At 47.8% G+C, this 13,357-nt stretch overlaps 1 protein-coding gene across 8 annotated transcripts in view; it reads left to right on the top strand.

Annotated features, from left to right (window-relative positions):
* The window catches only part of OSBPL10 (oxysterol binding protein like 10), a 245,060-nt gene that overhangs the window by 227,997 nt on the left and 3,706 nt on the right, over nucleotides 1-13,357 (top strand). For all 8 annotated transcript variants that reach the window (XM_039843469.1, XM_039843466.1, XM_039843470.1 and 5 more), the window contains 3 exons: nucleotides 7,639-7,825; nucleotides 9,041-9,223; nucleotides 13,130-13,283. In XM_039843469.1, the coding sequence (XP_039699403.1) occupies nucleotides 7,639-7,825; nucleotides 9,041-9,223; nucleotides 13,130-13,283 (524 nt within the window). The remainder of the gene's footprint in view (nucleotides 1-7,638; nucleotides 7,826-9,040; nucleotides 9,224-13,129; nucleotides 13,284-13,357) is intronic.

The raw sequence follows: 13,357 nt of genomic DNA on the forward strand, positions 1-13,357 counted from the left end.
TGAAAATAGACCTTAAGAGGGATAAAGCTGGAGGCAAGGAGACCAGTCAGGAGATCATGATGATAATCCAGGCAAGAGATGATGGTCACGTAGACAAGCATGGAAATGGTGGAAGTGGTAAAACGTGCTAAGAGTCTGAATATAGTCTGAGGTAGAGGGAGCCAAGAGGATCTTCCTGTGGGTTGGTTGTGGGGTATGAGAGAAAGATGATGCCAGGGCTTTTGAGCTGAGCTGCTTGAAGGATGGAATAGCCATGAACTGAGATGGGGAAGACAAAAGGCTGAGGGCAGGAGAACTGGTTTAGGGCGTGAGTATAGGGGCTCAGATAGGTTGTATTATGGAGTAGACATTCAAGCAGAGTGCTTGAGTGGACAGTTATATATACGGGCTGGAGTTCTGAGGGGAGGTCCCGGCTGAGGTAAAAACTTGTAATTTAAGGCCTGGAGACCGACGAAATTGCTGGGTGAGCACGGATCCCCACAGCCCTCCAGCATTAAGGGGTCCAAAGGAGGAGGAGCACCAGTCAGGAGACTGACGGGGAGGGGCCGGAGGAGTAGATGGGATGGGAGAATGGGTTTCCCGCAAGCTAAGTGAAGAAAAGATTTCAGGGAGGAGAGGGAGAGATCAACTGAGTCAAATGATGCTGATCGGCTCTTGGTAGAGGAGAACTGAGAAATGAACATTGGGTTTTGGACTGTGAAGGTCATTGGTGACTTTGACAAGAGCTGTCAGTGGAATGGTGCTCATGAAAATCTGATCAAAATACATGAGGGGCATATTCCAAGACCCCTGGTGGATACCTGAAACCGCTGATAGTACCAAACCCTATATATACTGTTTTGTTTTATTTTTTCCTGATACATATATACCTACGACAAGGTTAAACTGCTCTCGTGCTTTGGGTTAACCTGATAACTGAGATGGCTGCTAAATGGCGAATGAGTGGGTAGGGGATACAGTGTGGATACACTGGACAAAGGGATGACTCATGTCCTGGGTGGGACTGAGCAGGACAGTGTGAGGCTTCATCATGCTGCTCAGAACGGCCTATAATTTAAAACTCGTGAATTGTTTATTTCTGAAATTTTTTATTAAATATTTTCAGACCACAGTTGACCGTGGGTAACTGAAACCGCGGAAAGTGAGACCGTGAATGGGGGGACCATGGTAGGTCCGAGAGAGAATGGGAGGATGGGAATTGGAGACACTTAAGTAAAAACGACTCTTTCTTATTTGTCATTTAGGTACCGTTGTACTGTTTAGGGAAAAACCTACTCTTCTTCCACTTCTCGTTCTGTCTCTGAGCTGTAGGTTCACCCTCGGAGATGCTCATCCTCCATGTGTAGATAAGACAGCAACTCCAGAAACGCACAGAGATGCCCGGCATCAGTGTCGAGCCTTCGCGGGGTCTTCCACGCACACAGACTCAGTGTTCAGGCAGCAGACGCTACACTGATCGAAACTTTCTCTCAGGGTCAATAAATTCACCGAAGTACAATTCATCAATTTGTGAAGGTGGCCAGGGCTCATCTGTCACCAGGATGACCCTGGGCCACCGAGTTCCATGATTCAGATGGGGGTGGGTTGTATGTGTCTAAGGAAGGATGAACATGTTCCTCTTAAACCACACCAATAACGAATATCATTTTCTCCCTACATGCTCTTTTGTGGGAGTGGGACACTGCAGTCATTTTCCAATCAGGAAAATCTCAATACTAAAAGATTAGTTCGTCTAGCTTTGACTGCTATTCTAAAAGGGACAGTAGTGTCAGAGTGGTTTTTCTTCTTAAGGAGGAGTTGTCACCAAGGACACCAGGACCATGGACTGTTGTAGCTGAAAGAGAGTTTATCTGTCTCACAAGCCCCCCAGGACTTCCTGTGGTGCTGTGGAGAATCCCAGGGCTCAGGCCATGAGATGGCGAGGGGGTGGGCAATGGGGCTTCTGCTGCCTCCCAACTGGAGCATCTCTGCCCTTACTGTTTATGTTTACCTGTCAGACTTCCCTGTAGACTTCATTTCCAGAGGGTTTTAGTTGCTTCAAGATGTTTAGCAGACCTCTGATGAGTCCAGCTGCCCCTCACTTTACAGAAAAGTAGTGGGAGGGAAGCAGCTTGCCCAAGGGCACATGTGTCACACCTGACAACATTCATCCGCTCCTAAGCAGGGATTCTTGACATTAGACGAATATCTGGAAATTTTCGAGAAAGGTAAAAATTTGTAAATCTCTTTCTTGTGATTTAGGGAATTTCTCAGTCAGAGAACCTCCAGTCTCTTTCTAGCCTCTGTGATGCTTGCTTCTCTCACCAAACAGTACTAATCCCCCGAGCCCTGCCCGCAGCCTTCCACCGTCAGGGGTGGGCTCTGGTGAGGAGGCGTGTGTGTAGGATATTGCCAGTGTGACTGTGTTTTAATGCTAGCTCTCCCCTCCCAGCCCATTTGCTCATCCCTCCCCTCGATTCTCTGTGCCCTCATCCACGCTGTTAGCTTTCCACTTAAGCCACACCTTCCATCCACGAGGCCAGCAGAATCCATGGCCTCCGTCCATCTCTTCGGGAACTTCACTTCAGAGTGGTGGGGTCCCCTGAGGTGAGCTGACATTTTCAGTTATTGGCAGTTGTTGAGTGTCTGTGTCTGCATAGCATAGGCCTCTGATGTCCCAGGGTCTTAGCTCCCCTGTTCCCGACACACCGTGAGTAGGGCCCGGGGCCTTTTATTCACTGTACAACCCTGGGCTCGCTGGGGGATACAGACAAAGCTCTTAATGCAGTGGGTGGGAAACCATCCAACTCACTCCCCCCAGGGCCTTAGCTGCAGCCATTCCTGAAGCAGAATTAGAATTTGCTGCTCGCACTTTTTCTACTTGCTTGAAAATTCCTTAGAACTACTCAGAGTAGAAGTGTTGACACCAGGAAGAAAATTGAGGAGAGAGACTCTGGAAGGCCCCTGCCTGGATGTAGCCCTTCCTGGCCGGCCAGCCAGCATGTTTCTGCTGTGGGCACACCTGGGAGGGGCCTCTGGCTCATTCTGGGGAGGCCTTAGGTTTGCCTGAGTCTTTTCAGATGCTGCTCCCCCTTTCTTTCTTATTAATTAAATGTACACTCTATAACACACATCGATCTTATTTTTCCACACAAAATACTTGTAAGAATCCCCACACTTCAAAAGATTTTGGTCTCTGCATTCAGAGCTCCTTTGGACGGCCAGGTGTGGGAGGCAGAACGTTTTTCTGTTCCTTCCTTACTCCCTGCGTGGATCTAGCACATTCCATGAATTTGTCGATTGTGTTTGAAGTAATGTTTTTTTTTTTTCCAGCCTCTCATTTTAAAATTTAGATTTTAGATGGATCCCCTTGAAATTTTGTACATAAATACATGAGCTTATCTTTAAATTATTGCCTTAGGCTGTGACATATTTGCCTATAATAAAATGCCATTATGAAGTGCTTGCTTATGTCTTAAAATCACTTAGTTTGCAGTTCAGAGACTGCCTGTCTTCGCTCCCTGCCCCCACCCCCCAGTTCCTCAGCTCTGACACTGAAAGCCCCTAATTGAGACAATGTTCAGTCTCCCCCATCAGCTATGTCCATGAGGAAGCAAAGGCTCCTCTAACTCATCACCCCCACACTTCTGGGGAGCTGAGGCCCATTCAGTTGTTCTTGCCACCTACCTCCCCCTAAAACACCAGAACTAGTGCCCAGTAAATGGCACAGCCTCTTAATTGAGTCTGCGGGGAAAGGCAATTAGTTCTAGCAAGAGCAGTTACATGATTGCTCGGTGCTGAGGAATGTGGTTGCTGTCAGTGCCTGCAGACCAATTCCCCGAGTTACTTCAGAGTAAATGTGCCTTCAGAATGTTTTGGTTCCTCGGGTTGAGATCGGGTATGAAGTTATTCTAAATTTATCAGATTGAAAATCTTAATGCTTGGCTTTATGTTTATCGATAAATCAGGTTGTGGGATTTAAAATGAGTCTCTCCCAGCCCGAAGACTAACCTCAACATGGAAGGATTGATTATTTGGCATTTTTCAACTTCTCTCAGCTTTTAGGCTAATGAAAAAAAAAAAAGAAGCTTTCCTTTGTGATCCCATCTGTAGGTCTAGTTTTAGTATAGTCTTTTATTCCTATTAGGGGCAGGTATTTTTTTAATGCAACTTTGAAAAAAAAAAGTTGAAAAGGCATAATTACAGGTGATTTAATGTGTGAGCGCACTTTTGTGGGCTTCTGTAAAGAGCTGAAGGGGTGCGATCTGGCCAGCGCCTTCAGATCAGCTTAGCCTAGGGCTCGCTGACTTCTGGAGCCTTGAGGGCAGTTTTGCCTCGGTTTGGAAGAGGTTTTTCTAAAGACGAAGGGCAGGACGATGCCTCCCACCTATGTCTCCATCCCCCTTGTGTGTAACGCACCACCAGACTGATTTCCTCTTTATCCTCAAATGGAAATTCACTGTTAGGAATTCACCCATCCAGAGAGCAGCTTTAGGAGTAAGGAGTGGTTAGGATAGAAAACCTTCGGGATTCTGGCGGGACATCAGGCTTCGTGCTTGGAGCTGAGTTTTCGAATCGCCTTCCCATTCTTACCTCAGCCTTATGCAGCACAGATACCATTATCTTGGGTCACAGATGAGGAAACTGAGGCAGAGAGAGGTTAAAATCACCAGTGACAGAGGACTTGGAATGATCCTCTAAGATCTCATCCAGACCTTTAAAAAATATGCTGTAAAGAAAATAGCAGTTGTGTAGCCCTACTCAGCGTGTGGAGCTCGTGGCTGTGTGTGTGGTCCTGTTCTGAAGAGAGAGGCTGTGAATGGGTGGGAGTCCCCAGTACTCCCAGTTAAGAACCAGAAGGGCTGATCACAAGTCATGGACACCCCAGACATCAGGGGCAAGGTCGTGCTATTGGGGAGACACATTGGCTACCTGGAAGGATTTTCCTACCAAGTAGTCCATCAGCACGGAGGGCAGAGAGAGGCGGGGGCGCCTTCTTCTCTTGAAGGCCAGGTGGCTGGCATCCTCCTCCGCAGGGGCCGGGGGCCTCTGCCATCTGCCACATGAGACTGAGAATGTGGCTGGCATTCAAGGAACCAGGCGGCTTGTGAGTAGAACTGGGGCAGGGAGAGACATCCGAGGCGACCTCTCGCTTTTCAACTTTCACTTCTGGTTCTTCTTGACTGTTGGTCTCATATCTGTGATCGGCGTTAAAGCTACAATAATTTTTCATCTACTTTGGGCTGTCTTTTCAAGCAACCTACTTCAGGGATGTCAGATACACAGGAAACAAAAAATATACCAGACCTGGCCATTCTCCAAGGGTCCTAATCAGAAACTATAAAGAGTGAGACACACCACAGTCCAATTCTCCCCACAGACACAGTGGTGCTCTCTCATGGGCACGGGTAGGACAGGTCCTCATTGGTCATCGGGGGCAGTTCTGTTCTCGGAGACATGGGGCAGGGGTGGCGTGAGTGTCAGAGTGAGAGTGTTAGGTGGCCTGGGGCTTTACTTTTAGGAAGATGGGTTAATTCAATTATAAGAGCTATGGTAAGTTGGAGAAGTGGCAAGCAGTCAGTCTACTCTGATGTTTATTATATTCAGGGTAGTGGAGTCATGCTATTTGTGTGTTTACGTTACATATATTCAATTACATTCTTGGTCAGAGAGAGAAAGACTTACTTAGGTGCTGCTGTGATACCTGCCCTCCCCATCCTGCCCACATGATTGCGATGACCCACAAATCTGTTTGTCCTTGGTAGTCTCAGCTTCTGCATGTGCCCATCTGTGTAACTTCCTTCCACACTGGAAATGACCAAGACCCCTAAACACATGAGCATGTCATGTGAAGTTTTCAGGCCAGTCATCTGTTTCTGTGAGTTGGCAGAACTGACTTTCGTGGACTTAACTAAGATTGCTGGTCCTAGACAGACTGTAGTATGTGGGTGGGTGCAGGAATTTTCAAGGGTAAATTGAATTATAGTTGAATGCATATTCATATTGACTCTAGAAATCAGCATTCATGACAACATGTAGTCTCATCTCTCCTCAGATCTCCTGGCAAGCTCATCAGTACTAAAAGACACACACACACACACACACACACACACACACACACACACACACACACACACACACACAGAACCTCTCTCTACTAGGCAAATTCTAGTTCTGATTTAGTTGCTTGTCTAGCCTAAGAGAAATACTAACCAGCCAAATTACTTGACTTGAGTTAGTTTCCTCATCTTTATTTAAAAACGATGATAATTATTGCCACATAGAGTAGTTGTGAAGCTTAAAGGAGATAGTGCTTGTGAAGCCCCCATGAAGGCCTGGCAGCCAGAAAGTGTCACAGGTGGGCACCGTTGTCCCCATTCCTCACTCTGTCCAGTGGAGGAACTGGAAGCCCAGGGAGGGGGCACCGCTAGCCACTTCTGATCGCATATGTCTGCTCAAAGGATGGACCTCTCCTTCCTGAGGCTCACAGTGCCATTGATAATCACCAGGCCCAGACTGAGCTGCATTAGAGCTTTGTATGGGGAGCTAAGCCCCAGTGCTGGAATCGGATGCTGAGAAGGTACCTTATATAGATGAAACTTAGCCCAAAGTGCCGGTTTTCAGGGCCTCTGCCAGCCTGTATGGGCCTCTCTGTGGAAAGCGAAACACTGCCTGTCGACACAAAGGCAGCCCTGTGGTGCCCAACCACACAAGCCAAAGCAAGGGCTGCATTTCAGCCTTTGCTGGGCACCTGAGTACAACTCACAGACTAGACAGCAGCTCTGGAGATTTTTGTGTTTGGGGGGTTGTCATTTCAGCCTCTGAGACTTCGATGAAAACTGGCTCTTTTCCCTAGAAAAATAGAGAAACCCACATAATTTTGCATTGTTTGAAGAGGATTAGATCTCTCCAAGCCTAATGCTTGGGTCCCAGGATGGAGAACCCCTGATCCAGGGATGGGTGGACTGTGAGTGCTGAGCTCCAGAACATGGCAGATGTCCTCCTGGGTTGCTGGCAGCAGCCGTGCCATCTGATCTCTCGAACTTCATGAGATCCATTGAAGTTGTCTCTGTTGCTCTCAGGATGAAGGCAAAACTCTTTAACATCCAGTTTTGAAAGGTCTGGCCTCCCCCTGACCTGGCCAGCCTACACGCTGCCTCTGTTTCTGCTTGTGGGCCCCTTTCTCAGCCCCTTCATGCTCACCAGGCTCCTTCCCACCACATGGCCTTTGCTCTTCTTCCCTTCTTTTTCCTCCCCGTTCACCTACTCAGCTCTTATCCACCTCAAATGTCCCCTCCTCAGAGAAACCTCCCTTCCAGGTCAATGCCCGGTTGGAGGTCTCCATGGCACTGGTGGCATGTCTCCCTCCCGCCTTCATTGCAGTTACAGTTTTGTGTTTGCTGGGTGATTAATTAATGTCCACCTTTCTGTCTCCCTGAGGGCAGACGGTCTTGTTTGCCGTTGTGTTCTCAGCGACTGGAACATTGCAGGGTACACAGTAAATAAATAACATGGAGAGTGAGTGGCCGGCCTTTGCACAGGGGGTTGACTTGATGCCCTTTGCAGGAGGCTGTTTGGTTTCTCGTCTTTGTCTTTTGACCCCTAATTGCCCCCTTCCTGTGTCTACGTGCCTAACTCTTCTCTCCTCTGCGCCCGGAGGTGTGCTGAGGCTCCTGGAACATGGGGAAGAGTACGTGTTCACCCTGCCTAGTGCCTACGCTCGCTCAATTCTCACCATCCCCTGGGTGGAGCTTGGAGGAAAAGTGAGCATCAGCTGTGCCAAGACTGGATACTCGGCAACAGTTATATTCCACACGAAGCCTTTCTACGGAGGGAAAGTCCACAGGTAGGGAGCGGCCAGGGAGGCTTCACCTTTGTCTTATCGCGATCTCCTGAGTTTCTTTTTTACCATCAAAAATTGGGTTCCAGCCATGGGATTAGTTGAAAATCAAGATAAAGTTGTTAACATCTTTTTCTAAAGAGCTGCTTCTCCCCCTCTCTCCTGATGTGGCAGTTCTTTTGAACCCTCTCCCATATAAATTCACAGTGAAATCCTTTGGCAATGTATTATTGGCAAAACACACACTAGAGAATAAGAGGCACTTCCGTTTGTTACAATAAACTCTCCTTTCTGAGGCTGCAGTCCGTTTCTTGTTCTGAAGCAGTTTGACCTGTGAACTTGGACGCTGCTTGAGAGTTCCCCACTTCATGTTAAGTTGGCCCCATTAAATGTCCTGAATCCAAAGCTATGAGATCAGGACCATTTCTTTACTTTAGAGACTGGGGAAGCTCAACCCTAAGAAATTGAAGGCGAGGTCTGCTGTTTGCAGGAGCACAGAATGGATTTGATTGCTCCAGTTTGCAGCAGATCACTCTATAAACAAGCTCCCATCTTTGCCCTTTTTCTTGGAAAGTATTCTTTCTGAATGATGTTCACGTAAGGATGTCGGAGTGTTGCCTGGGAAAGTGGACGCCCTCCACGGCCGTTTTGGAACCAGGCACACCGACTGACAAGCTGATCGTGTGCACTTCTCCCCATTTCCACACCCCTTTGTACCAAGCTGGTAGCTTGACGTCAGCTGTGGTAGGGCCCCACAGAAATTGGCAAATGCTACAGATCAGGTGTTTTCCCTCCCAAAGAGCCAGTTGTTAAACCTTTACCGGCATTCCACTAACGCCCTGCTACGGGGTGCTGCCTGGAAGGTTCCTGAAGCGTCTGAGAGCCTTTGTTCTGGATTTCCACCCCAATGATAACACCTTACGTAACCTTTACATGCTGTCAAAACTTAGAAATTAATATTGCTACATTACTGTTAACTAATTACAGACTTTATTCAGCTCTCACCAGTTTTTCCACCGATACTTTATCCGTTCAAAGATATTAGATCACATTTTAAGAGCTAGTCTTTGAGTAAAATGGCCAAGCACAATCCTTCTTCCTTAACCTCCCCACCTCCTAAAATATCTCTAAATATGAGTCTACTTTTTGAAGTCAGTCTCTACATTTTGATAATCTCGAAAAGGCTGTTCATTTGACTCATTCATTCATTCATTCATTCAGGGTCACTGCAGAAGTGAAGCACAACCCAACCAACACCATTGTTTGTAAAGCCCATGGAGAGTGGAATGGCACCTTAGAATTCACCTACAACAACGGAGAAACCAAAGTCATCGACACGACCACGTTGCCTGTGTGCCCCAAGAAGATCAGACCGCTGGAGAAGCAGGGGCCCATGGAGTCCAGGTGGGGTGCAGGCTGTTTCTCTCCCGTTTAGTTGTCTCAGCGTTTGGCCCAAGGGACAGAGGGGAGGCCTTGGGAAGTTCAGCTAATAGAAATGAGCCAGGAGTCATGTTCTTCTGACTCATTGAGATACTTGAATTTTCCACTGTACATCATTTAGGAGTAGATCTTTTGTAGATTTCAGTGTTCTTATTCTGTACTTACAGGGTAGAATGTGAAGATAGTCTGTAGCCAACTTTTAATGCCTGTCCTCAAAGAATTTGTCAACTCAAGTAGTCTGTTGCATAATAAATAAATACAGAGAGTTGCTAATAATCAAAGAACTGTGCAGTAAAGCAATGAGGTACTTTTTTTTCTTACCTAATTAGCAACATAATTAAAAAAAAAATTCAGTGCTGGCAAGGGCATGATCAAATGGACACTCTGTACCCTGTGCTACAGTAGGATGTGTGTGGTTTAGCTGCATGGATCAGTAGCTGTAACCTTATGAATTAACTTTAATCTCGTATTCTGCTTCTGGGAATCAAAGGAAAAATTCTTAAATTCAGAAAAAGTTTTGAACATAATATTGAATATTTTTCAAAAAAAAAAAAACTAAACAAAAGAAAGAAAAATCAAACTCCCACCTGTTCAGCAGGTAAAGGGTTAAGTAAATCATGGAGTGTCTGATCAGTTAGCACGTCCATGCAGCAGTATGAATACAGTGCAACCACTTCGAGGGACGTTTTATACAGTTACACGTCAGACTCTTCTTGGAATACACCATTTTTATTTTTTAATCCAGGAGGTCAGCAAACTATGGTCCATGGGCCAGATCTAGCTTGTGGCCGATATTTGTAAAAATTTATGGGAACACAGCCATAATCGTCGGTTTACATGTTGTTTATGGCTGCCTGCCTGTTCCGATGGCAGTGAAGTAGTTGTGACCCAGACCATATGGCCTGCTAAGCCTAAAAATATGTACTGTCTGGCTGGCCCTTTATAGAAACTGTTTGCCGACCCCTGTCCTTATTTAAAAGCATATGCTGCTCTTTGTAGAAATATGTAGGATTAAAATGAAATTTTACAGATGATTCCTGAACGGGTTTGCCTTTCCAAGGAGAGTTTGTAAACAAGGGGAAAAGTGCTTGTTATGTGGAAACAAAATGAAGATACAACAGTGTGTATAAACAGTATGTTATAACTGAGTTTAATAAAACCAGGGCCTCAGTACCCCTGGAACCTCTGCTCCGTTGTAGGATTAGCACACACTTCCTCGTTCTTTATTCAAGGACGATGAGTGTAACCTTCTCTATGACCACATGGAAGGTGTGAACGCTCACACGTTGGCTTTTTCAGCCCAGCCTCTCGGGCAGTACTAGCAGGACAAGGGACAGGCTGCGACAGGAAAGAAAGCCATCCCCTTGCTCACACTGATGAAGCCTTCCCAGAGTTAGGAACCCTGTGGTTCATATCATGGCATGATGATTGTTTCCGGTTGGGCTGTTGAGAACAAAACTGATTACCTTGTGTTGTTCTTCCAAGGACATAGAGTGGGTTAGCTACTCCTCATTAAGACTCTCTGCTGCCTTGGTTAGCCCAGGGGAACTCAGAATTCAGCCTGGAGTGGGGATGGAGCCTGATATAAGGATTAAGGTGGAGGGTGCTGCTACCTCTTTCTGTGTTACATTTGTGGACTTTACTGAAACATGAAGCTGAGCTAGAGGGAAACCAAGCCCAGCCTACTTTGTTTTCCACAGAGGAAACAGCCCTGGGAAGTGGAGTGGCTGGTATGGGTGCTCCCTTGCTGCTCAAAGCACCCGAGCCCACTCACCCTCCTGGGTCTTCCAGGTCTTACCTGCAGAGGCAAAGGAGGGACCATCTGCTTGGCTAGGTAGGCCAGGGTTTAGACCAGTTATCCCAGCACTCACAGTGATGCCAGTCTTGGCGAGTCCTCCGGTCCCCAGTTAGCCCCCTTGGAGGGGAACCACTGCCCCATTAGAAGAAGAGTGCAGGTAGGTTTTGTCTGCCCATGTCTGTGCATTTGTTCATGATGTTCAGACTTTGTCTGAGCAGGCGTCCTGCCTTGGCAGCAGCCCTCAGGGCCCTGGTGAATAAAGGCAGAACCGGCGCCCAGTGATGTCAGCCATGCCCTTGCCCAGCCACTCGCCAGCCCTTTGCCGTAATGAATTCCGCTTCTCAGGGAGGGCTCTCCTTGGCGTCCTTTTTGCTTTTCTCACTGGCCTGCTCCCACCCTCCCCACCTGAAGGCTTCTTTACCTTTCTGCTGTTTCTTTTGGCTTAAAGTTCAGAGGCTTCCCTAGCTGAGCCCCCAGCCCCTCCCCGCCACCCCTCACTCTCAGGTTGTGCCCTCGGTTGGGTCCCTGTGTGTGTCTGGCCAGAGGGCCAGTTCTTGTCCCACCACCTCCTCTCCAGTCCCTGGGTGGGGAGCACCTGGGGCCAGTTCTTGTCCCACCACCTCCTCTCCAGTCCCTGGGTGGGGAGCATCTGCCTTCTAAACTTGGGGCTACTATCTTATGATGAAACTTATCATGGGAAGTCCTGCCCTTGGAGCACCCCTCCACCCTGGGTGTTCTCGTGCCCAGCTCCTCCCTCAGCACGAGATGTGTGTTGAGGGTGTGGATGATCAAAAAGACTGATGTGACCCCGCTCCCAGCCCGTTTCCTTCCGTCTCCTCACTGTGCTGTTTTGGCCAGTCTTTTTTGCCCTCTTAAGTCAGCTATCATGGCACAGTAGAAAGAGCGAGAGCTGTGAGGCCAGTCGCACCTGGCTTTATATCCCAGTTCCAGAAGCTTCTCCTGCTCTAAAATAGGAGCCAGCACATCGCTGTCCCTGGGTCTGTGTACAAGTGGGCAGGCTGAGCTTGCAGCAGGAGCCTGACCCTTGTCAGTTCCTTGATTCTGATCCCTTTCAGAAGGGGCTGCTCATTGTCCCTGCTTTGCTGGCAGCGCCCCCTGCCCTTCCTCAGCCTGATCCTGCCAACACTCTAGGCTGCCTGCTCTGCCATGCCCTCTCGTGAACAGGGTCAAGGGCGCTCTGCTGTGGGAGTGCTCTGTGGCCCAGAATCTAATTAGTTGGATGAGATAGTTCATTTTATGTGAAATCCTGACTTGTCCTGATATGTTTAAGTGAGGAAGTGTATGGGGGATGGTGTCCTGCTCTACCTCAGTTCTTTCCTGCACCCTCTAGAACAGTGTATGAATCAGGGAATTCCCGAGGAGGAGAACTCACATCAGACAGGAGTCAATCTAGGCTGCCATCTACAGTGAATAAATGCAGCAGAGAAGTAGCTTTGCATGTAGACGTGGGGAGACGACAGCCTACAGCATAAACATACACGCCAGCTCGCCCTGGTCTGTAACTCCTAATACCAGCTTCCCTTGTGGAAAAGCAGCCATTGCTCATAGTTATCAGCTCAGTGACCTTGGGCAATTCACTTCACCTTATATGGCCCTTGTTTTTCTCCTCTTTAAAATGAGATGATAATATAGCATCAGTATCATTGGGTGGTTGTAATGATTAAATGAGTTTATATATATATATATGTGTGTGTGTATATACACACACACACACACACACACGTATATATAAACATATATATAAAATGCTTAGAGATGTAGTAAATGCCTTATAAGCATTTACTATTATCGTAGTATTATTACTACTACTGTTATTTCTAGATTCAATCTCTAGACACTGAGAGGCATGCTGAGCAGGATGAGTAGAAACAGCACGGATTTGGAGCCTGGTAGCTCTGGGTTCAAATCCTGGCCCCAGGAGTCTTTGTGGCATCTGGAATGAGCTACCCCTGCAGATGGTCTGCCCAGATGCCTCCTTCCCTGCTGAGGACAGCCATCCTCAAACCCGCTGGCTGTACCTGACCAGTTTCCTCTCCTCCACGCGTCCCCAGGAACCTCTGGCGGGAGGTGACCCAGTACCTGCGGCTGGGGGACATCGATGCTGCCACCGAGCAGAAGCGGCGCCTGGAAGAGAAGCAGCGGGTGGAAGAACGGAAGCGGGAGAACCTCCGCACCCCATGGCAGCCCAAGTATTTTATCCAGGAGGTAACCCTGCCACCTGCCCTCGGGCGCTTATCTGGAGTGAGGGGCAGATACAACAGTGTGGATGAATGAGGACG

This window comes from Pteropus medius, unplaced genomic scaffold (genome assembly GCF_902729225.1).
Source record: "Pteropus medius unplaced genomic scaffold, Ma_sr-lr_union100, whole genome shotgun sequence".
Taxonomy (NCBI): Eukaryota; Metazoa; Chordata; class Mammalia; order Chiroptera; family Pteropodidae; genus Pteropus; species Pteropus medius.